Source organism: Symphalangus syndactylus, chromosome 3, assembly GCF_028878055.3.
Source record: "Symphalangus syndactylus isolate Jambi chromosome 3, NHGRI_mSymSyn1-v2.1_pri, whole genome shotgun sequence".
NCBI classification, from domain to species: Eukaryota; Metazoa; Chordata; class Mammalia; order Primates; family Hylobatidae; genus Symphalangus; species Symphalangus syndactylus.
The window spans coordinates 23,801,054-23,822,904 of record NC_072425.2 but is presented as its reverse complement, the minus strand read 5'-3'; the positions used below and the strand labels follow the sequence as shown (position 1 = coordinate 23,822,904).

The following is a 21,851-nucleotide window of genomic DNA, read 5'->3' as shown; positions in this document are numbered from 1 at the left end:
ATTCCTTGCCATGTTAAATTTCCTTGACTTGTAACTTCCTTTAAGTATGTTATGATTTTTAAATTAAATTATACCAATACTATTGTTATATCATTTCAGCTCCAAGATATAAGCAAGTTGAAACCGCTTCAAGATTTGATTTCTCTGATCGTAGTTGAAAATCCAGTTGTGACCCTTCCTCATTACCTCCAGTTTACCATTTTCCACCTCCGTTCACTGGAAAGTTTGGAAGGTCAGCCAGTAACCACTCAGGATAGACAGGAGGCTTTTGAGAGATTCAGTTTAGGTAAGATCAAATTTAAAAAAATACATTTGGGTGAGGGAGAAATTTATTTTCAGAAGTTATCTAGAAATATGTATTATGAACTTTATAATGCTATTAAAATGTACATGGGAAATGGCAGCATAAATCAATTCGACAAATATTTACTGAGTGGGTACTGTGCACCAGGCAACTGGATTTGGCACTAAGGATACAATGGGAAGGAAGACATATGGTGCTGGCGTCCATGCAGCTTATGTTTTGGCAGAGAAGAGAGACAAAAAAAAAAAAAAAAAACAACAGATCAAGTAACAGGGGGACCCTCTTTGTGGCATAGAGGAATGGCTCTCTGAGGGAGTGACATTTAACTCGAAAGCAAAGAGAAGAGGGTTAGCCATGTGAAGAATGGCATTAAGGGGAGGGAGCAGCTTCTTCTTCGAGGCTCAAAAGACCCTGTGAGTTTAAGGAAGTGAAAGAAAATCAGAGTTAAACGTCCCTGACTGACAGCTTTGAAGAGAGTAGTGGTTCTCCCAGCATGGAGTTTGAGATCTGAGAATGGACAGACTGCCTCCTCAAGTGGGTCCCTGACCCCCAAGTAGCCTAACTGGGAGGCATCTCCCAGTAGGGGCTGGCTAATACCTCATACAGCTGGGTGCCCCTCTGAGACGAAGGTTCCAGAGGAACAATCAGGCAGCAACATTTGCCATTCTGCAATATTTGCGGTTCTGCAGCCTCCGCTGGTGATACCCAGGCAAACAGTGTCTGGAGTGGACCTCCAGCAAACTTCAACAGACCTGCAGCTCAGGGTCCTGACTGTTAGAAGGAAAACTAACAAACAGAAAGGATATCCACACCAAAACCCCATCTGTACGTCACCATCATCAAAGACCAAAGGTAGATAAAACCACAAAGATGGAGAGAAATCAGAGCAGAAAAGCTGAAAATTCTAAAAATCGGAGCGCCTCTTCTCCTTCAAAGGAACGCAGCTCCTCGCCAGCAACGGAACAAAGCTGGATGGAGAATGACTTTGACGAGTTGAAAGAAGAAGGCTTCCGAAGATTGGTAACAACAAACTTCTCTGAGCTAAAGGAGGATGTTTGAACCCATCGCAAAAAAGGTAAAAACCTTGAAAAAAGATTGCACGAATGTCTAACTAGAATAAACAGCATAGAGAAAACCTTAAATGACCCGATGGAGCTGAAAACCATGGCGTGAGAACTATGTGACGCATGCACAAGCCTCAGTAGCCAATTCGATCAACTGGAAGAAAGAGTATCAGTGACTGAAGATCAAGTGAATGAAATGAAGCCAGAAGAGAAGTTTAGAGAAAAAAAGAGTAAAAATAAATGAACAAAGCCTCTGAGAAATACGGGACTATGTGAAAAGACCAAATCTACGATGGAATGGTGTACCTGAAAGTGACAGGGAGAATGGAACCAAGTTGGAAAACACTCTTCAGGATATTATCCAGGAGAACTTCCCCAACCGAGCAAGGCAGGCCAACATTCAAATTCAGGAAATACAGAGAACGCCACAAAGACACTCCTCAAGAAGAGCAACTCCAAGACACATAATTGTCAGATTCACCAAAGTTGAAATGAAGGAAAAAATGTTAAGGGCAGGCAGAGAGAAAGGTTGGGTTATCCACAAGGGAAGCCCAGCAGACTAACAGCAGATCTCTCAGAAACTCTACAAGCCAGAAAAGAGTAGGGGCCAATATTCAACATTCTTAAATAAAATAATTTTCAACCCAGAATTTCATATCCAGCCAAACTAAGCTTCATAAGTGAAGGAGAAATAAAATCCTTTACAGACAAGCAAATGCTGAGAGATTTTGTCACCACCAGGCCTGCCGTACAAGAGCTCCTGAAGGAAGCACTAAACATGGAAAGGAACAACCGGTACCAGCCACTGCAAAAACATGCCAAATTGTAAAGACCATTGATGCAAGGAAGAAACTGCATCAAGTAACGAGCAAAATAACCAGCTAACATCATAATGACAGGACCAAATTCACACATAACAATATTAACCTTAAATGTAAATGGGCTAAATGCCCCCAATGAAAAGACACAGACTGGCAAATTGGATAAAGAGTCAAGACCCATCCATGTGCTGTATTCAGGAGACCCATCTCACGTGCAGAGACACACATAGGCTCAAAATAAAGGGATGGAGGAAGATCTATCAAGCAAATGGAAAGCAAAAAAAGGCAGGGGTTGCATTCCTAGTCTCTGGTAAAACAGACTTTAAACCAACAAAGATCAGAAGAGACAAAGAAGGCCATTACATAATGGTAAAGGGATCAATTCAACAAGAAGAGCTAACTATCCTAAATATATATGCACCCAATACAGGAGAACCCAGATTCATAAAGCAAGTCCTTAGAGACCTACACAGAGACTTACACTCCCACAAAATAATAATGGGAGACTTTAACACCCCACTGTCAATGTTAGATCCACGAGAGAGAAAGTTAGCAAGGATATCCAGGAATTGAACTCAGCTCTGCACCAAGCAGACCTGATACAGAACTCTCCACCCCAAATCAAAAGAACATACATTCTTCTCAGAACCACATCACACTTATTCCAAAACTGACCACATAGTTGGAAGTAAAGCACTCCTCAGCAAATGTAAAAGAACAGAAATTATAACAAACTGTCTCGCAGACCACAGTGCAATCAAACTAGAATTCAGGATTAGGAAACTCACTCAAAACCGCTCAACTACATGGAAACTGAACAACCTGCTCCTGAATGACTACTGGGTACTTAACGAAATGAAGGCAGAAATAAAGATGTTCTTTGAAACCAATGAGAACAAAGACACAACGTACCAGAATCTCTAGGACACATTTAAAGCAGTGTGTAGAGGGAAATGTATAGCACTAAATGCCCACAAGAGAAAGCAGGAAAGATCTAAAATTGACACCCTAACATCACAATTAAAAGAACTAGAGAAGCAAGAGCAAACACATTCAAAAGCTAGCAGAAGGCAAGAAACAACTAAAATCAGAGCAAAACTGAAGGAGATAGAGACACAAAAAACCCTTCAAAAAAATCAATGAATCCAGGAGCTGGTTTTTTTGAAAAGATCAACAAAATAGATAGACCACTAGCAAGACTAATAAAGAAGAAAAGAGAGAAGAATCAAATAGACACAATAAAAAATGATAAAGGGGATATCACCACCAATCCCACAGAGATACAAACTACCATCAGACAATACTGTAAACACCTCTACGCAAATAAACTAGAAAATCTGGAAGAAATGGATAAATTCCTGGACACATACACCCTCCCAAGAATAAACCAGGAAGAAGTTGAATCGCTGAGTAGACCAATAACAGGCTCTGAAATTGATGCAATAATTAAGAGCCTGCCAACCAAAAACAGTCCAGGACCAGATGGATTCACAGCCAAATTCTACCAGAGGTACAAAGAGGAGCTAGTACCATTCCTTCTGAAACTCTTCCAATGAATAGAAAAAGAGGGAATCCTCTGTAACTCATTTTATGAGGCCAGCATCATCCTGACACCAAAGCCTGGCAGAGACACAAAAAAAGAGAACTTTAGACCAATATCCCTGATGAATATCGATGCAAAAATCCTCAATAAAATACTGGCAAGCCGAATCCAGCAGCACATTAAAAAGCTTATCCACCATGATCAAGTGGGCTTCATCCCTGGGATGCAAGGCTGGTTCAACATACACAAATCAATAAATGTAATCCATCATATAAACAGAACCAAAGACAAAAACCATATGATTATCTCAATAGGTGCAGAAAAGGCCTTTGACAAAATTCAACAGCCCTTCATGCTAAAAACTCTCAATAAATTAGATATTGATGGGATGTATCTCAAAATAATAAGAGCTATTTATGACAAACCCACAGCCAATATCATACTGAATGGGCAAAAACTGGAAGCATTCCCTTTGAAAACTGGCACAAGACAGGGATGCCCTCTCTCACCACACCTGTTCAACGTAGTGTTGGAAATTCTGGCCAGGGCAATCAGGCAGGAGTAAGTAATAAAGGGTATTCAATTAGGAAAAGAGGAAGTCAAATTGTCCCTGTTTGCAGATGACATGTATATTTAGAAAACCCCATTGTCTCAGTCCAAAATCTCCTTAAGCTGATATGCAACTTCAGCAAACTCTCAGGATACAAAATCAACATGCAAAAATCACAAGCATTCCTATACACCAATAATAGACAAACAGCCAAATCATGAGTGAACTCCCATTCACAATTGCTTCAAAGAGAATAAAATACCTAGGAATCCAGCTTAAAAGGGATGTGAAGGACCTCTTCAAGGAGAATTACAAACCACTGCTCAATGAAATAAAAGAGGACACAAACAAATGGAAGAACATTCCATGCTCATGGATAGGAAGAATCAATATCATGAAAATGGCCATACTGCCCAAGGTAATTTATAGATTCAATGCCATCCCCATCAAGCTACCAGTGTCTTTCTTCACGGAATTGGATAAAACTACTTTAAAGTTCATATGGAACCAAAAAAGAGCCTGCATTGCCAAGACAATCTTAAGCAAAAAGAACAAAGCTGGAGGCATCACACTACCTGACTTCAAACTATACTACAAGGCTACAGTAACCAAAACAGCATGGTACTGGTACCAAAACAGAGATATAGATCAATGGAACAAAACAGAGCCCTCAGAAATAATACTACACATCTATAACCATCTGATCTTTGACAAACCTGACAAAAACAAGAAACGGGGAAGGGATTCCCTATTTAATAAATGGTGATGGGAAAACTGGCTAGCCATATGTAGAAAGCTGAAACTGGATCTCTTCCTTACACCTTATACAAAAATTAATTCAGGATAGATTAAAGACTTAAATGTCAGACCTAAAACCATAAAAACCCTAGAAGAAAACCTAGGCAATACCATTCAGGACATAGGCATGGGCAAGGACTTCATGTCTGAAACACCAAAAGCAATGGCAACAAAAGCCAAAATTGACAAATGGGATCTAATTAAACTAAAGAGCTTCTGCACAGCAAAAGAAACTACCATCAGAGTGAACAGGCAACCTACAGAATGGGAGAAAGTTTTTGCACTCTACCCATCTGACAAAGGGCTAATATCCAGAATCTACAAAGAACTTAAACAAATTTACAAGAAAAGAACACCCCCATCAAAAAGTGGGCAAAGGATATGAATAGACATTTCTCAAAAGAAGACATTTATGCAGCCCACAGACACGTGAAAGAATGCTCATCATCACTGGCCATCAGAGAAATGCAAATCAAAACCACAATGAGATACCATCTCACACCAGTTAGAATGGCCATCATTAAAAAGTCAGGAAACAACAGGTGCTGAGAGGATGTGGAGAAATAGGAACGCTTTTACACTGTTGGGGGGACTGTAAACTAGTTCAACCATTGTGGAAGACAGTGTGTGATTCCTCAAGGATCTAGAACTAGAAATACCATTTGATCCAGCCACCCCATTACTGGGTATATACCCAAAGGATTATAAATCATGCTGCTATAAAGACACATGCACACGTTATGTTTATTGCAGCACTATTCACAATAGCAAAGACTTGGAACCAACCCAAATGTCCATCAACGATAGACTGGATTAAGAAAATGTGGCACATATACACCATGGAATACTATGCAGCCATAAAAAATGATGAGTTCGTGTCCTTTGTAGGGACATGGGTGAAGCTGGAAACCATCATTCTGAGCAAACTATCACAAGGACAGAAAACCAAACACCGCATGTTCTCACTCATAGGTGGGAACTGAACAATGAGAACACTTGGACACGGGGTGGGGAACACCACACACCGGGGCCTGTCATGGGGTGGGGCTAGGGGGGAGGGATAGCATTAGGAGAAAGACCTAATGTAATGGGTGCAGCACAGCAACATGGCACATGTATACATATGTAACAAACCTGCACATTGTGCACACGTACCCTAGAACTTAAAGTATAATAAAATAAAGTAAAAATAAATAAAAATAAAACTATCCAAAGAAAAAAAGAAAAAGAAAATCAGATAGACTGGAGGACAGCTCAATTAAAAGTGTGTAGACATAGGTAGGTATGAGATGGCACAGGGCCTTGGAATTTTGATTTTATTTCAGGTGCATTGGAAAGTTATTGACAATTTTTTTTTTTTTTTTTTTTTTGAGACAGCGTTTCGCTCTTGTTGCCCAGGCTGGAGTGCAATGGTGCGATCTCAGCTCACCGCAACCTCCGCCTCCCAGGTTCAAGCGATTCTCCTGCCTCAGCCTCCCAAGTAGCTGGGATTACAGGTGTGCACCACCACATCAGGCTAATTTTATATTTTTAGTAGAGATGGGGTTTCTCTGATTTCTCTGACGGGGTCAGGCTGGTCTCGAACTCCCCACCTCAGGGGATCCACCTGCCTCGGCCTCCCGAAGTTCTGGGATTACAGGCGTGAGCCACCGTGCCTGGCTGCCATTGACAATTTTTTAAAAAGCAGCGATAGGACATCATTTTTGATACATAGTAGAGAATGATTTGGAGCAGGGAAAGTGGAGATGAAGATACCTGTTAGGAGGCTAGTGTAGCAATCTAGGCTGGAGTCTATGCCATACCATCTGAATACATTCACAAGATCTTGAAATCTAAGCAGAGTCAGCCCTGGTTAACACTTGGATAGGAGTGATCCAGGTTGGAAATGTTGATGGCCTGTAGTTAACATGCTGGATGTGGAAATGAAAGACATGGATCAGTTTTGAAGGTAGAAGCAGCAGCATTTTCTAATGGATTGGATAATTCCCAGGCTTCTGGCTCAAGTAAATAAGTGGCTAGATGGAGATACGATTTATAAAAATGAAGAATTCAGAGTTTTGTTTAGGACATATTCAGTTTGAAATGTCTGTGAGACAACTAAGTGGAGGTGTCATAGAGTCAGAAATGTGAGTCTGGAGTTTAAAGAGATCTGGACTAGCCATATACATTTTATGCTGAGTCACATCAGCATAAAAATGACATTAAATTGCATGGAAATCAGCTCACTCAGGCAGTGGTTGGGAGAAGGAAGAGAAGCAGTCTGCTAAGGAAGCTGAGAAAGAGAGGCCAGCAAGGCAGGAGAAAACCAGGAAATAGTGGGAAATAGCCCAGAGAAGTTTTCAAGAGAGGAAGTGGTCAACTCTGTTGAATGTTGCTGAGATATGAAGTGAGAAGAAGAGAAGTGCTTTAGATTGGCAAGAGGTGATAAGATCTTGACAGGAGTAGTTAAGGAATAGTGGGGACAGATGCTAGGTTATAATGGCTTGGAGAGTGAATAGGAGAGAGATATTTGGCTGGAGATTTGAAATTTTCTCCCACAATGTCTCTTCTAGTACTTAATAAATAATTTTTTTAAAAAGATCAAAAATTAAAACTGAAAAATTCACCAGTGGCTTCCAGACCAGGAAATGGGCAGAAACAACAAATGCAGTAAACCTCAAAGCCAGAAAATGAAAAAAAAATGAACAGAATATTCAAAAGTGGAGTGGAGGCCGGGTATAGTGATTCACACCTGTAATCCCAGCACTTTGGGAGGCCGAGGCAGGTGGATCACTTGAGGTCAGGAGTTTGAGACCAGCCTGGCTAACGTGGCAAAACCCCATCTCTACTAAAAATACAAAAATTAGCTGGGTGTGGTTTGGGGGCGCCTGTAATCTCAGCTACTTGGGAGGCTGAGAGAAGAGAATCACTTGAACCTGGTAGACAGAGGCTGCAGTGAGCTGAGGTCATCCCACTCCACTTCAGCCTGGGTGACACAGCGAGACTCCGTCCAAAAAAAAAAAAACCTAAAAGCAGAGTGGAGAAACAAGACATGGCTCAATTCTTTTGGTTCTTGAGAAGACATGAGAATGAGATTAGAGAAAAAAAGGAAAAATCATCCCTTGGTAAGAGTGACACTTTCTCCTTCAGAAAGGAGCAAAGATACGTGCAGGTGTGGGTAGTTTTGTTGCTGTGGTGGTGGGAAAATAGGGAGTTCTTATTGATGGGGTCGTTTTCTTAATTAAAGATGAGATAATCAGGTGAGAGAGAAAATAGAAGAAGGTGTATGGGAAGTTTGAGAAGAAAGAGGAAGGTATGAAATAGCCAATTTAGAGTGTTGGGAAATGAGCCTGTCTGTTCATTTGAAATTAGTTTTAGTCTGTTTTGACCTCCAAAAATGGCAATTTCATATGGTTTGATCCAATAATTGAGAAACGTGGCAAGTTTTTATTAGTTTGGAATCTCCCTAACTCAACATTTGTTATTCTGAAGTTATGTTTTGGAATCATTAAAAATATTAATAATGCAAAGGAAAGTCATCTAGATAACTTTTGGGCAAAATGGTTAGACTACTTATGGTTCCTTCATGCCTTCAGATATTAATTAGGAGACTTTAATGTGCTAGGCTCTTAGGATCTAGTCTAGGTGAGCCAGATAGATGTAGTTTCTGCTTTTGTGATGCTTTAGTAGGGGAACGCAGACAGCAAAGCTATTTGATCACATTTTACTACTCCCTGTGTGACAAGGGCCAAGCAGAATTTCAGGGTAGCATGGGAGTATACCTCAGAATCATCTAACCTGGTGACAGGATAGGGCCTGGGCAGGCTTCCCAAAATTTTTTTTAAAACTTAAGACCTGGAGGATGCAAAATAGCCCAGTAGGAGGTAGAGGAAGACAGTTCTAGGGAAAGTGTGTGAATAAAAGCCTATAGGTGAGAAGAGGCATCACAAATCTGAAGAAATGGGATCACTTTAAGAAAGGTGCAATAGAGTATGCTTGAAGATGAGGCAGAAGAGGAAGGTTGAGTCCAAATTATGAAGAGCTTTATCAGCTTTTCGCAGGCCTTTTGGATCTTATCCTAAGAGTAACAGGAAGCCATTGAAGGATTTTAAGATAATACAGAATTTTGCAAACATGTTTGCCGCATCCTTTTAAATGTAATTACTAATGTCTGATAAAATATTGCATGTTTTTCAAAGGTCACCTAGAAAAAAACTCATTTATCAGCACACTAATTGGATTAAATACTTGGAAGTGAAGTATTATCTTTTAAAAATGTCATTGAAATGATGCCTTCTTGCCTCAGTTTCAAGATCAGGATAGTCTTTTTTCCAAAACCATGGTGGCTAATTTTAAAAGTAGAATTGTATTTACAATATTTTTAGACTTTTTTCACTATTGTTTGAGAAATATTCTTACCTTTTTAAAAATAAGAAATATAATGATAAATAAACTATTAAATTTTCATTGGCAGAAGAGGTAGAAAGACTGGAAAGAGACCTAGAAAAAAAGATGATAGAAACTGAAGAGCTTAAGAGCAAACAAACAAGGTTCCTTGAGGAAATTAAAAATCAAGATAAATTGAATAAATCATTAAAAGAGGAGGCCATGTTACAGAAACAGAGCTGTGAGGAACTCAAGAGTGACTTAAACACAAAAAATGAATTGGTAAGTTCATATTTTACATTGCTTTGGCTGTATTCTCTTAAGACAGATAATTCTTTGCCCTTGGGTCTAAAATTACAGCTTCCTGACCATATAATGGGGAAGATGTGGTTTAACAGAAATATGTGGAAAGGCTTATGAATTGTAGTTGACTGTGTACTAGATGATATGGCTTCCCAAAAGACTAATGCCATCTTGGGCTGCATTATGTACTCCTAGACATTTGTATTTTTTAAAAACAACATTGTAGGTGACGCTGTTCATTGGCAAAAACATTTAGAAGGCGATCTGGCAAAATTATCCAAAGTTTTGTGAGTTATAGGTCTTTTTGGACATCTTTTATTACTAAGATAAAATAACTTTATAATATCTTTATGCTGATTCCCTGGTGCACATTAGTCAGCCCATTGAAAACCTTGGCAAAATGTCAGTCCTTAAGACTTTCCACTATCCCAAAACTATGAACTGTAGTTGCCTAGTTTTCTCTTTTGCTTATTTATAATGTTATTGATATGTTTGTGCTGTGAATAAATGTTTTGTAAACTGTCAGAAGTTTTTGCTTTTTTTTCTATACCTGTTTTTGTTAGAAGTCAGACTGTGCTCTTCTCTGTGTCATTGTTATTTTTATCATTAACCATTTGAAAACATGTTTATGCCAGGTGCCATCGCTCATGCCTTTAATCCCAACACTTTGGGATGCTGAGGTGGAAGGATCACTTGAGGTCAGGAATTCAGCATCAGCCTGGGCAACATAATGAGACCCTGTCTCTACAAAAATAAAAATAAAATAAAAACACATTTATATACAAAATTAATGTATGTTCATTGTAACAAATTTAGACAACACAGCTGTATTTAGCAGGAATGAAAGTCCACTCTTCCCTACCCCATTCTCCAGATATTAATGTTTTGTTTTCCATGCTTCTTATACAGTATACATGTAATTACATAATGTATATATAATTAAGCATGTTATACCTTTGAATATTTTTGTAATAAAAAAAGGAATGTTACTGTATACAGTCATTCCTCTGTATCTGTGGGGAATTGGTTCCAGGACACCCCCATGGATACCAAAATCCATGGATGCTCAAGTCCTTTATGTAAAATGGTGTAGTATTTGCAAGTGACCTTCGTACATCCTCTAGTATACTTTAAAATCATTGCTAGATTACTTATAATACCTAAGACATTGTCAATGCTAATAAATATTGTTTAGGGAATAATAATTAAGAAAAAATATCTGTACATGTTCAATACACATGCAACCATCCTTTTAAAAAAATATTTTTAATCTGTGGTTGGTTGAATCCACAGATGCAGAACTCACAGATATGGAGAGTCAACTGTATATTATTATTCAGCATCTTAACTTTCACAAAACAGCATACATGGACAACTCTCCAAGTTAAAAAATATATGTACATGCATGTATAAAGCCTTCTTACTCTTTTTAAAGTCTATGTTGTGTTCCATTAAACGTATTCTTCATAATTTAGTTATCCTATTCCTGTTGATGGATATTAAGGTTGCTTTCACATTTTTTGCTATTGGAGACGGTACTACAGAGAAAATCTGTGTGTGTGTGTGTCTATATATACCTTATGCATTCATACTAGTATTTCTTTTTTTTTTTTTTTGAGACGGAGTCCCGCTGTCGCCCAGGCTGGAGTGCAGTGGCTCAATCTCGGCTCACTGCAAGCTCCGCCTCCCGGGTTCACGCCATTCTCCTGCCTCAGCCTCTCCGAGTAGCTGGGACTACAGGCGCCCGCCACCACGCCCGGCTAATTTTTTTGTAGTTTTAGTAGAGACGGGATTTCACCGTGGTCTCGATCTCCTGATCTCGTGATCCGCCCGCCTCGGCCTCCCAAAGTGCTGGGATTACAAGCGTGAGCCACCGCGCCCGGCCCATACTAGTATTTCTTTAGCATAAACCATACCATGTAATTTGCATTTAAAATTTTGATAAATGTTAATGCACACTTCAAAAAGCTTCTAACCAATTTACATTTCAGAAGGGAAGAAAATACCCAATTTCCAACTGGGTACTATTATTTCGAATTTGTACATATGGTAGAAAAAAATGGAATCTTGTTTTAATTTTGAATTTTTATAGTTGTTGGACAGTTGTGTATTGCATATATATTTATTGGCTATTTTGCATTTCTTCTTTAAATTGCCAGTTCATATTGGTTTTGCCTATTCTGTTAGTCCCAAGGACTATTAGATGCCTAAAATAATTCTGGGTCTTATTCTAAGAGCTTATATTTGAAAAACATTTTTATTATCTTTTGCAGAATATCTAATGATAATATCATCTGTGATTATGTGAAGTTTTCCAGTTTAAAAAAGTAATTGCTTGTGCATTAGGCCAATTAATGTATAAAAGAAAAGTAGCACTGAAGTAAGTCTTCTGGTGGCCATTTAAACCGTAGTATCCTGTCCTGCCACCAACAAATATTAACCAAATTTACTCTTTGTCCTTTTGCAAATTATTTAATTCCTGTGCTTCAGTTTAGTTATATTTAAAATGAGTATTATTTACCTGTCCTGCTAGCCTCACAGAATTGTGAGGATTTAATGAGGTAATAATGAAAATAATTTGAAATGAATCAAGCTAAGTAATGGAAGGTAGTAAATCTATAACTCAGAATGACAATAAAATATGTCCATGTAAGAAAGAGTAATGCCAATACTAAAAGCCATGTCTTCCTATGGTAAGTTGTCAGTAAAGAGCAACTTGTATTATTACAGTTTAACTCTCCAGGTGACGGTATCTGTTTGCTTCTTCTTTTAGCCCTTGTCTTGATTTCTTGCAGGCCCTTTTCTGCTGATTCTTTATTCTTCCTTAAAGGTAGTTCTTCCAGGCCTGAACTGTACACTGTGTTTTTCAGGGTTTGCATGATAACTTGCATTAATATGCTTGCTTACATTTTAAGTTTTGAAACTGGCTTGTCTTCTTGGGAAATGTGGTTGTTTGCGTGTGTATTTTTTTTTTAATGGATGTTTATATAGGACAGAAAATTTGAATGTGGGGGAAATAATTATTTTTCTGATTGGTAAATATGTTACCTGCAGTCAAGTCTTGATTATCCAAAGCTAATACTGTGGCTAGCCTACTTTCCAGTTCATTTGACTTCTATTTTGCTTTTATTCATGCATTTCTTCAACAGACATTTACTGAGTGCTTACAATATGCTAAGCCTGGGGCTTATAAAAGGCAGAAAAGTACTTTGAAAATGCACAGCCTATTTATTATTATTTGCCTGCAGAGACCAGTTCATGTATTCTCTGTGATTCCAGTCACATTTGCCTGTTGTTTGCCACTATTGCCAATGAGTTTTGAGGAGAGAACCCAAGATTAGTTGACAGTGTTGATTGTGAGTTTCTTTCTTGAGACTCGGAGACTTATGAGCATTCAGTGAAAATATCAACGTGGGTAATGTGCTGGACACCCTGCAGCAGTACATCAAAGGCAGCATGGAAGAATAGGCAGTGCTGGATTTGAAATCAGGAGACTTGGAATTGAATTCTGTCTCTTCCACTATCAGCTGTGAAATTGGGCAAGTTATTTAACTTCTCTGTGCAGCTTTTGTCATCTTATTGGGTGGTTGTGAAGATTTAGTGCAATAACCTATGTAAAATGCTTAGCACACTGTCTGGCACACATTGAGTATTTGGCTCAATGTTACCCATTATCTAGGCTATTACTTCCATTTTGATGGATAATCAGGAGGTGACTGTGAGCTAAATCATGCACGACTTTGATTTCCTGGGCCTTGTAAAATGTTTGTGTTTGTTTACGTTTTATTCTCTTCTGCTTGCATTTTTATATCAATGAACATTTTCTGCATGTTTTTTCTTTGATATCTACCATCAGATGTTGGCCAAAAGACAAAAATCACTTAGTGGATCTTTGAAATAAACTCAAAGTTTGGTTTAGTAGAAAGGAGCTAGTACTAGTAGTTAGTTAATAAAATATTTAGTTTCTGACACTGATCTAATATGTAACTTTTGACAAGTCAGTTCACCAATCTGAGACTTAATTTCTGTATTTATAAATTCAGAGAATTAGATTGGATCATTTGTCTTCTCCAAGCTCCAAAAACTTCTAAGAATAAAAAGTTATAGTAGAATTACTTTATTAAAATTGAATATTACATATTTGGATCTGGTTGAGCTTATTCACATCCCTTATTCTTTATTACAAAGAATAATATTCTGAACACTTAATACTACAGCAACAACAGTATGACACTTAAAACCAAGCTCTTATTTTCATCCTTCTCATTCCTCTTTATTTCTCTGCAGTTAATGTCAGTTATCATTTTCCCTTATCATTTGAAACTATTCTTAAAGTCGGAAAGTCAGTTTAAGAAATTAGTGCTAATTATTGGAAAATCAGGAAGCAGGTATTTATTAGGCCAGTTACACAAAAATAATTGATACAAAAATATTTTCATGTTTAACAAATTTAAGTGATTTTTAAAATCATTATTCATTATATCCTGAAGCAGCGTATAAACTTCAAAGGTCTTTTACATGATCTCTGATGAAATAATTTTGTATTTCATTTTTTATAATTTAGAAGTAAGATAAAATGTTCTGAGTGTTGTGCAGCTTACTGTGGAGTTTTTAAACATATATAATTATTACTTATGATGAGAACTTACCATATCATCACACCTTTATACTGACTTACTGATCCTGTATGTTGTCTCATATCAAATTGGGCCAATAGCTAAAACAGAAGACCATAGAACTAACACGAGCATGTCAGAAGCAATATGAGCTGGAACAGGAATTGGCCTTTTATAAAATTGATGCTAAATTTGAGCCACTAAATTATTATCCATCAGAGGTGAGTTATTTTAATTTTTTTAGTAATCCAAAGTTAAAGCCCACATGGGATGGAATTGGGGGAGGGCAGGTGGTGAGGACATGGAAGGGATTTCATCAGACATCACTCCACTTTCTTGTTATGAGAGGATTAAACTGTATTTTGGTTCAATCTATGACTTATTTGGCTCAGGGAGTTAGAACAGAATCCTAAAGAGGTAAAAAACTTCAAAAGAATCTTTGCCCATAGCCATATCCATTACCAAAAGCAGTCATCTAACTCGCAGCTATCTTTCCCAGGTGTATGGGTTGATCAGCTCCCTTAAATCCAGACTTCTGGGAAAAGTGCTTCAGTACCATGGAATAGTCATCTCCTTACATGGTTTGTTCAGTAATTACTGGGTTCAGTATTAGTCAATCATGATTGGTACAAATGCTGTAAATGTCGCTGCAAGTGAGGAAATGCCAAACTTCTAAGACCCAGTGATTCCAACCAATATCATACGATATTTCATTTTTAAAAATTCATTTATTAAAATGTATTATACTGATGGCTACACACCATGTATCTGAAAAAATGTTAGACTGAGATTTTACTTATATGAGCCAAGAAACCAAAATAAAACACCCATATTTCTAATGTGAGAGATCAAGCAGTGCTAAAAATCACATAACTGTAGGCAGTTCTTTAATCAATCAGTCCAAACTTGCTCTCTTCAGTGGTAGGAGGAAGAATTCTTTGGAGACCATTTTTAGTTCTAATTTCCTTTTTGGTATATTAAGAAGAAGATAAAAGAATAATATATATCAGCTCCTAGGCATGTAGAATTTATATAAACTTGAGCAATTCTGTGATATGTTTGCCACTAATAAAATGAATAATGTCATTTGACTGCTTGGAGGTCACTTATTAAACCATAAATCTATTATTTTGCTTTTAGTATGCTGAAATTGATAAAGCCGCAGATGAAAGCCCTTACATTGGCAAATCCAGATACAAGAGAAATATGTTTGCCACAGAGAGTTATATTATTGACAATGCTCAGGCAGTACAGATCAAGAAGATGGAGCCAGATGAACAACTTAGAAATGATCACGTGAACTTGAGAGGCCACACACCACTGGACACGCAACTGGAAGACAAAGAAAAAAAAATAAGTGCAGGTTAAAAAAAGTTATTTTAAATTCTTTAAAAAATATATAAAAACATTGAATATGTAGGCCAATTTTGTTTTATAACTCTTTTAATTGAACATGTTGATGGTATTGTTGTTTCCATGAAAAGTCTAAAACAAAAGTAGTGATTATCAAGCAGATTTATCGAGCATTTATTTTGTAATGATTCCTGTTATGGTTAAGAATGGAGTTTTTGGCAGTAATTTGATAGCAGCATGTCCAGGGGATTCAAGAATGAGTAAATCCCCTCCTTCAAATAAGCACTGGAACTATATATTTGAAGTCACAATTAGTAATAACTGAAGCAAGTAAAGAACCACTTGATTGATTACTATGCATGTAGCAAAAACCTAAAGCAATGCTTTGTATAAGCTGGAACAGAGGATTCTCCTCAGGCCTGGGCCTAAGGCTAGCCTCTGACTTTTCCTGACATGCCCCATGACCCACAATCTAATTCAAGGGATCTTAATACCTTCTGGCAAGTCACATAAAGGAATAAGTCAAGGCAGGCGGGGCACTTTAGAGACCCTGCCAATGACAGACTTTGGATCTACTTACCCACTCAGCTGTATGGATATGGAAGAAAGAGAACTCTGACCTGGGTTTGAGCATCCCCCCAGCGTTATGGCCCACTGTGGTGCTCTCAGACAGACCAGCGGCTTATCTTTCCTTGACTGGTAGCTAAGTGGAAGACATGGAAGGCAAATAGAGGTTGACTTGGTGAAGGAAGAGAAGAAACTGAGTTATTTATGTCTGTGTATACTATATGCAAGGCTCTGGGGGAAAGCAAAAATAAATCAGATTTTTGTGCAGACTAGCTTTAAAGGGGCTGGCTCATAGTTTTATAGGAGAGAGGGAGAGAGAAATCTTAAATTTGAGGTGGAAAATAATTGATTTGAGATCATCAACAGCTGGGAGAGAGAGTGCAGTAGTGAATTTCTTGATATTGAATCCCATTGTAAAGCATTTGCCTCTAATACAAGGTTTTATGGGTTATTTTAAATATCCTGAACCTAATAATAACTTAGTAACATGTAAAGTGCATATTTCCCAATAAAAGTCTTATTCTCTCAAAAGGGTTTACTAGTATTGGGAATAGCCCCTTTCGTGTTAAGAATTTTACAAATAAAAGGATCAATTATAGTTCTATACCATATAATGAGACAGTTTATTCTAGAGATTAATAAATAGACAAAAGCAATCATAAGTAATTACTTCAAAAATTTTTTGTGATGTATAATGACAGTTTAATAGAGCGGGGAGAAGGTTATTACAAAGAAAGAATATCTGGTCGAAATTTCAGAGTTCAAGATTTTTCTTGTTTCATATTATGTGAGCATGGTTTTTAAATTTGCAGCACAAACTCGACTATCAGAACTGCATGATGAAATAGAAAAGGCAGAACAACAAATTTTGAGAGCTACTGAAGAATTGAAACAACTGGAAGAAGCTATACAACTAAAAAAGGTATGTAAACGCAAAGCAGCAATGCTAAGAGGAAATGAAAAATGAAATGTGTTTTTCCCTTCATAACCATATAAAACCATTTAAAAAGCAGTTAGCTGCCTACTTAATTATGGAATAATAAATTTCAGAGTCAAATATGGTTCTAGAATTTGCCAATTGTAATTTTCTTCCATTTATGATGACATCCAGTTAGCATTTTATAACATGTACAGAAATAAATTACTTAATTTTATGTAAAAAGGTGTAGTCTTGAGAAGTTGCTTCCTGATATATCTCTTCTATTTTAATTAAGCACTCTCCACCTTTAAGATCCTGGGACTTAGATTAAGAACCAGGAGATATCTCTGCTATAGCATGAACATTGTCATCAAACACAAGCCAAAAAAAAAAAAAAAAAAAAAAGAGATATGTGGCATACAAAAAGATTGAAGTAACATATTCTCAAAAATTACCAAAGTGTGTTGTAAAGTAAGCGAGTAAGCAGCTCAAATCCATGATGTAATTGCATAGGGGCAAAAATTCAAAAAAAGGAATTTGCCTGACATTTTAGTTTTTGAGTGGGTAAAAAGGTTTTAATTATTTATAACTTTTAAAAATCAGTATTTAAAAATTATGGTGGTAACTACATTCATACCACAGTAGATAGAACAACAGTGTGCAGTCCAAATTGTAGATTCTTTTAAAAGATACACTTCATTGTTACTTTCAGATTTTATACTAACTAGAAATGGACTCAAGTTTATTGGAACCTTACTATATGTCAGTCACTGGGCTGGGCGCTGATTAATGAACAAAATAGACATGTTCCTCTCATGGACAGACTTGTAGGGGAAATAAGCCAATAAACAAACAAACAAAAAGGAAAAAATGTTTATTTAAAAAAAAGGAAAAAAGTTAAAAAGCATCAGTGTTGTAAGAAAAAAATAGAAAACTAGGGTAGATGTTAAAAGAGATATACTTTAGATTGTGGGGATTCACAAAGGCCTCTCTGAAGAGGTGACAGGCTAAGATACAAAGCATGAGAAGGAGCCAGTGAGGCAGAGCTGGCAGAAAGTATTCCATGCAGAGGTGACAGTGTACAAAGGCCTTCAGACTAGAGATTTCTCTGCAGAATAAGGGAGAGTGTAGAGGAAGATGAAGTTAAAGAGTCATGAGGTTAAAGATCATGCCAGGCTTCATAGGCATTTTTTTATTTTTGAGACAGGGCCTTGACTTCCTGGGCTCAGGTGATTCTCCCACCTTAGCTTCCAGAATAGCTGGGACCACAGGCATGTGCCATCACTCCCGGCTAATTTTTTATATTTTTTTGTAGAGATGGGGTCTCACCATGTTGCCCAGGCTGGTCTTGAACTCTTAGGCTCAAGCGATCTGCCTGTCTTGGCCTCCCAAATTGTTCATAAGCCATCTTAAAAAGTTTGAATTTTATTTTTGCATGCAATGGGAAACCTTTGAAGGGCTTTAGATAGTTGAGTGGCTGATCCTATTTGTCACTTTGCCTTAACTTCATGAAGAGTGAAATGGACTGAATGAGATGGAAGGGATGTGTGCATCTGTATCTCTCAGGAGGCTGTTCAGTACAGGCAAGAGATGATACCAGCACCAACCAGGAAGGTGCTGATGGATGTGGAGAGAAAGCCAGCTGATTGCAGGAAACACTGGACAGTAGAACTGACAGGACTTAATGATGGGTTGAAAGTAGGAGATGAGGTAGAGGGAGCTATCAAGATGGTTTTACTAATTTAAAAAGAATTTTTTATAATAGCACTGGCCAAAGCTTTACATAGATTGATAGATGAAAATAATGTACTTAATTTTAAAAGAAATAGATACTTCCAAAATATGCTTGGAAAATAGTTATTTAAATGAGTTAATATTAATAGTTAATAATAGTTAATAGTTAATAATAAAGTTAATAGCCTAAATTTTTGTTGATACTGTTCACTTACTTGACACGCTAACAAAGGTAAGCTTCAGCTGGGTTCTGATTCAGTGAAATAAAAATCTCAATTTAATAAGAGTTTGCTGTATTTTGAAATTATTTAGTGTGAGATGATTGTCCAGTGAACACGGAATTCTAAAATTTTTTCCTGATTATAAAGGTATTGCAGTTATGGGGAATTACATAATAATCATCCATATTTTATTTCTTTTCAGTCTTTTATCTTCATCTTTTTTACACTTCTATTAAGGCTCTTGAGAAATTTTTACATTTGTTTAAATATGCTAAAAACTGTTAGAAATGAGATAGAGTATTAAGTTATTACTTCTATGTCAGTACTCAATTTATTGGTTGACTATCTTCATATTAAAACTAGGAAACTATAGTGTAGTAGTCAGTGAAATTGTCTAGAGTCACACAAAGTCTTGCTTCCACAAACTCCTAGTATGACCTTGGGTGAGATATTTAAATTTTCCATGATTCAGTTTCCTTATCTGTAAAATTGGGATAATTATACTTTTTAATTTATATGCTTTGAGGATTAGGTTAAAGGATATAAAGAGGCTGGGCATGGTGGCTCATGCCTGTAATCCTGGCACTTTGGGAGGCTGAGACGGGTGGATCACGAGGTCAGGAGATTGAGACCATCCTGGCTAACATGGTGAAACCCCGTCTCTACTAAAAATACAAAAAAGTAGCCGGGCATGGTGGTGGGTGCCTATAGTCCCAGCTATTCAAGAGGCTGAGGCAGGAGAATGGCATGAACCCGGGATGCAGAGCTTGCAGTGAGCCGAGATTGCGTAACTGCACTACAGCCTGGGCGACAGAGCAAGACTACATCTCAAAAAAAAAAAAAAAAAAGTAAAGAGTTTAGAACAGTGCATGGCCCATAGTAAGCGCTATATAAAGTCAGCTATTATTAATACTATGTTTATTATTAATAATTTACAAGTTGCCTATACTATTATAGAATGACAGCTTATTTGTGCTTGCTATTATTAGTTTTCATAAATTTTTATAAAGTGTGATTTTCTACATATAATAAGCATAAAAGTATAAAATATGCATGGAGTGCTTAGATAACTCCCACATTTCACTTTTATTTTTAAAAAACTGATAGAACATAGAATACTTATTAAAATTATAGACATTGTCTTAATAAATCAGTGTTGTTGTTCTCTGCTAATTATATATTGGGGTTTGGGGAGATTAGATTTCAGAAGCAGGGAAAGACCTTCTTTACAAGCAGTTGAGTGGTAGACTACAACTTGTAAATAAATTACGCCAGGAAGCTCTGGATCTAGAACTGCAGATGGAAAAGCAAAAGCAGGAAATTGCCGAAAAGCAGAAGGAGATTAAGGACCTGCAAATAGCCATAGATAGCCTGGATTCCAAAGACCCAAAACATGTGAGTAAATTAAGAAATTTTGACTTGTTCTGTCTACATATTACATGTCTCATCATTGTTAGCATCAGAGTCTAGAGTCCTTTCTGAAAGTCTGTTTTAGTTTGATGTACAAATTTAAGTGATATATACATACAGTCAGCCCTCCATATCCATGGGTTCTGCATCTGTGGATTTAACCAACTGCAGATCACATATATTAGGGAAAAAAAGGATGGTTGTGTCTGTACTGAACATGTACACACTTTTTTCCTTTGTCGTTATTCCCTAAACAAGACAGTATAACAGCTATTCACATAGCATTTATACTGTATTAGGTATTATAAGTAATCTAGAGGTGATTTTAATATATAAGAGGATGTCCATAGGTTAAATACAAATATTATGCCATTTTATAGAAGGGACTTGAGCATCCGTGGATCTTGGTATCTGCAGGGAATCGTGGGATGAATTGCCCATGCATACTGAAGGAAAACTGTACATATATGTGTGTATATATAATGTATGTATGTGTAGATGTATGTGTATTATATATAAATATATGTGTGTGTATACACACACACACACACACACACGTGGGATGTGTATGTCTAAAACAAAACAACCTAGGGCTTGAAGAAGGTAGCTTTCAGTAAATGATGGCCGCATGGTGTATTTTTCTTTTTTTAAGTGGTTAAATTTCATTGTATTGCAGAGGAAGAGAGATTTGCTCCTTACCTTTCTCTCTCCTTGCCTTTTTTCATCTTTCTTTCTCTCTTTTTTTTTTTTTTTTTCCTCTGTCGCCAGGCTGGAGTGCAGTGGGACAATCTCGGCTCACTGCGACCTCCACCTCCCAGGTTCAAGCGATTCTCCTGCCTCAGCCTCCGGAGTAGCTGAGACTACAGGCACCCACCACCACACCTGGCTAATTTTTGTATTTTTAGTAGAAACGAGGTTTCACCATGGTGGTGAGGATGGTCTTGATCTCCTGACCTCGTGATCCACCCACCTCAACCTCCCAAAGTGCTGGGATTACAGGTGTGAGCCACCATGCCCGGCCGAAGCGATTCTCCTGCCTCAGCCTCCTGAGTAGCTGGGATTACAGGCGTGTGCCACCACACCTAGCTAATTTTTGTATTTTTAGTAGAGATGGGGTTTCTCCATGTCAGTCAGGCTGGTCTCAAACTCCTGACCTCCTGATCTGCCTGCCTTGGCCTCCCAAAGTGCTGGGATTACAGGCGTGAGCCACCATGCCCAGCTCTTCATCTTTCTTAAGAGCAGAAAAAGCTGAAGGGGGTTCCGAGTCCTTTTTCTACCTCTTC

General features: G+C 37.5%; 1 protein-coding gene across 19 annotated transcripts in view; it reads left to right on the top strand.

Moving 5' to 3' along the window:
- Positions 1-21,851, top strand: part of CNTRL (centriolin) — a 104,388-nt gene that overhangs the window by 24,041 nt on the left and 58,496 nt on the right. For 14 of the 19 annotated variants that reach the window (XM_063636035.1, XM_063636034.1, XM_063636031.1 and 11 more), the window contains 6 exons: positions 100-286; positions 9,534-9,727; positions 14,466-14,585; positions 15,505-15,727; positions 17,097-17,206; positions 20,359-20,553. In XM_063636035.1, the coding sequence (XP_063492105.1) occupies positions 100-286; positions 9,534-9,727; positions 14,466-14,585; positions 15,505-15,727; positions 17,097-17,206; positions 20,359-20,553 (1,029 nt within the window). The remainder of the gene's footprint in view (positions 1-99; positions 287-9,533; positions 9,728-14,465; positions 14,586-15,504; positions 15,728-17,096; positions 17,207-20,358; positions 20,554-21,851) is intronic. The other 5 variants (XM_063636033.1, XM_063636043.1, XM_063636042.1 and 2 more) reach the window with 2 other exon arrangements.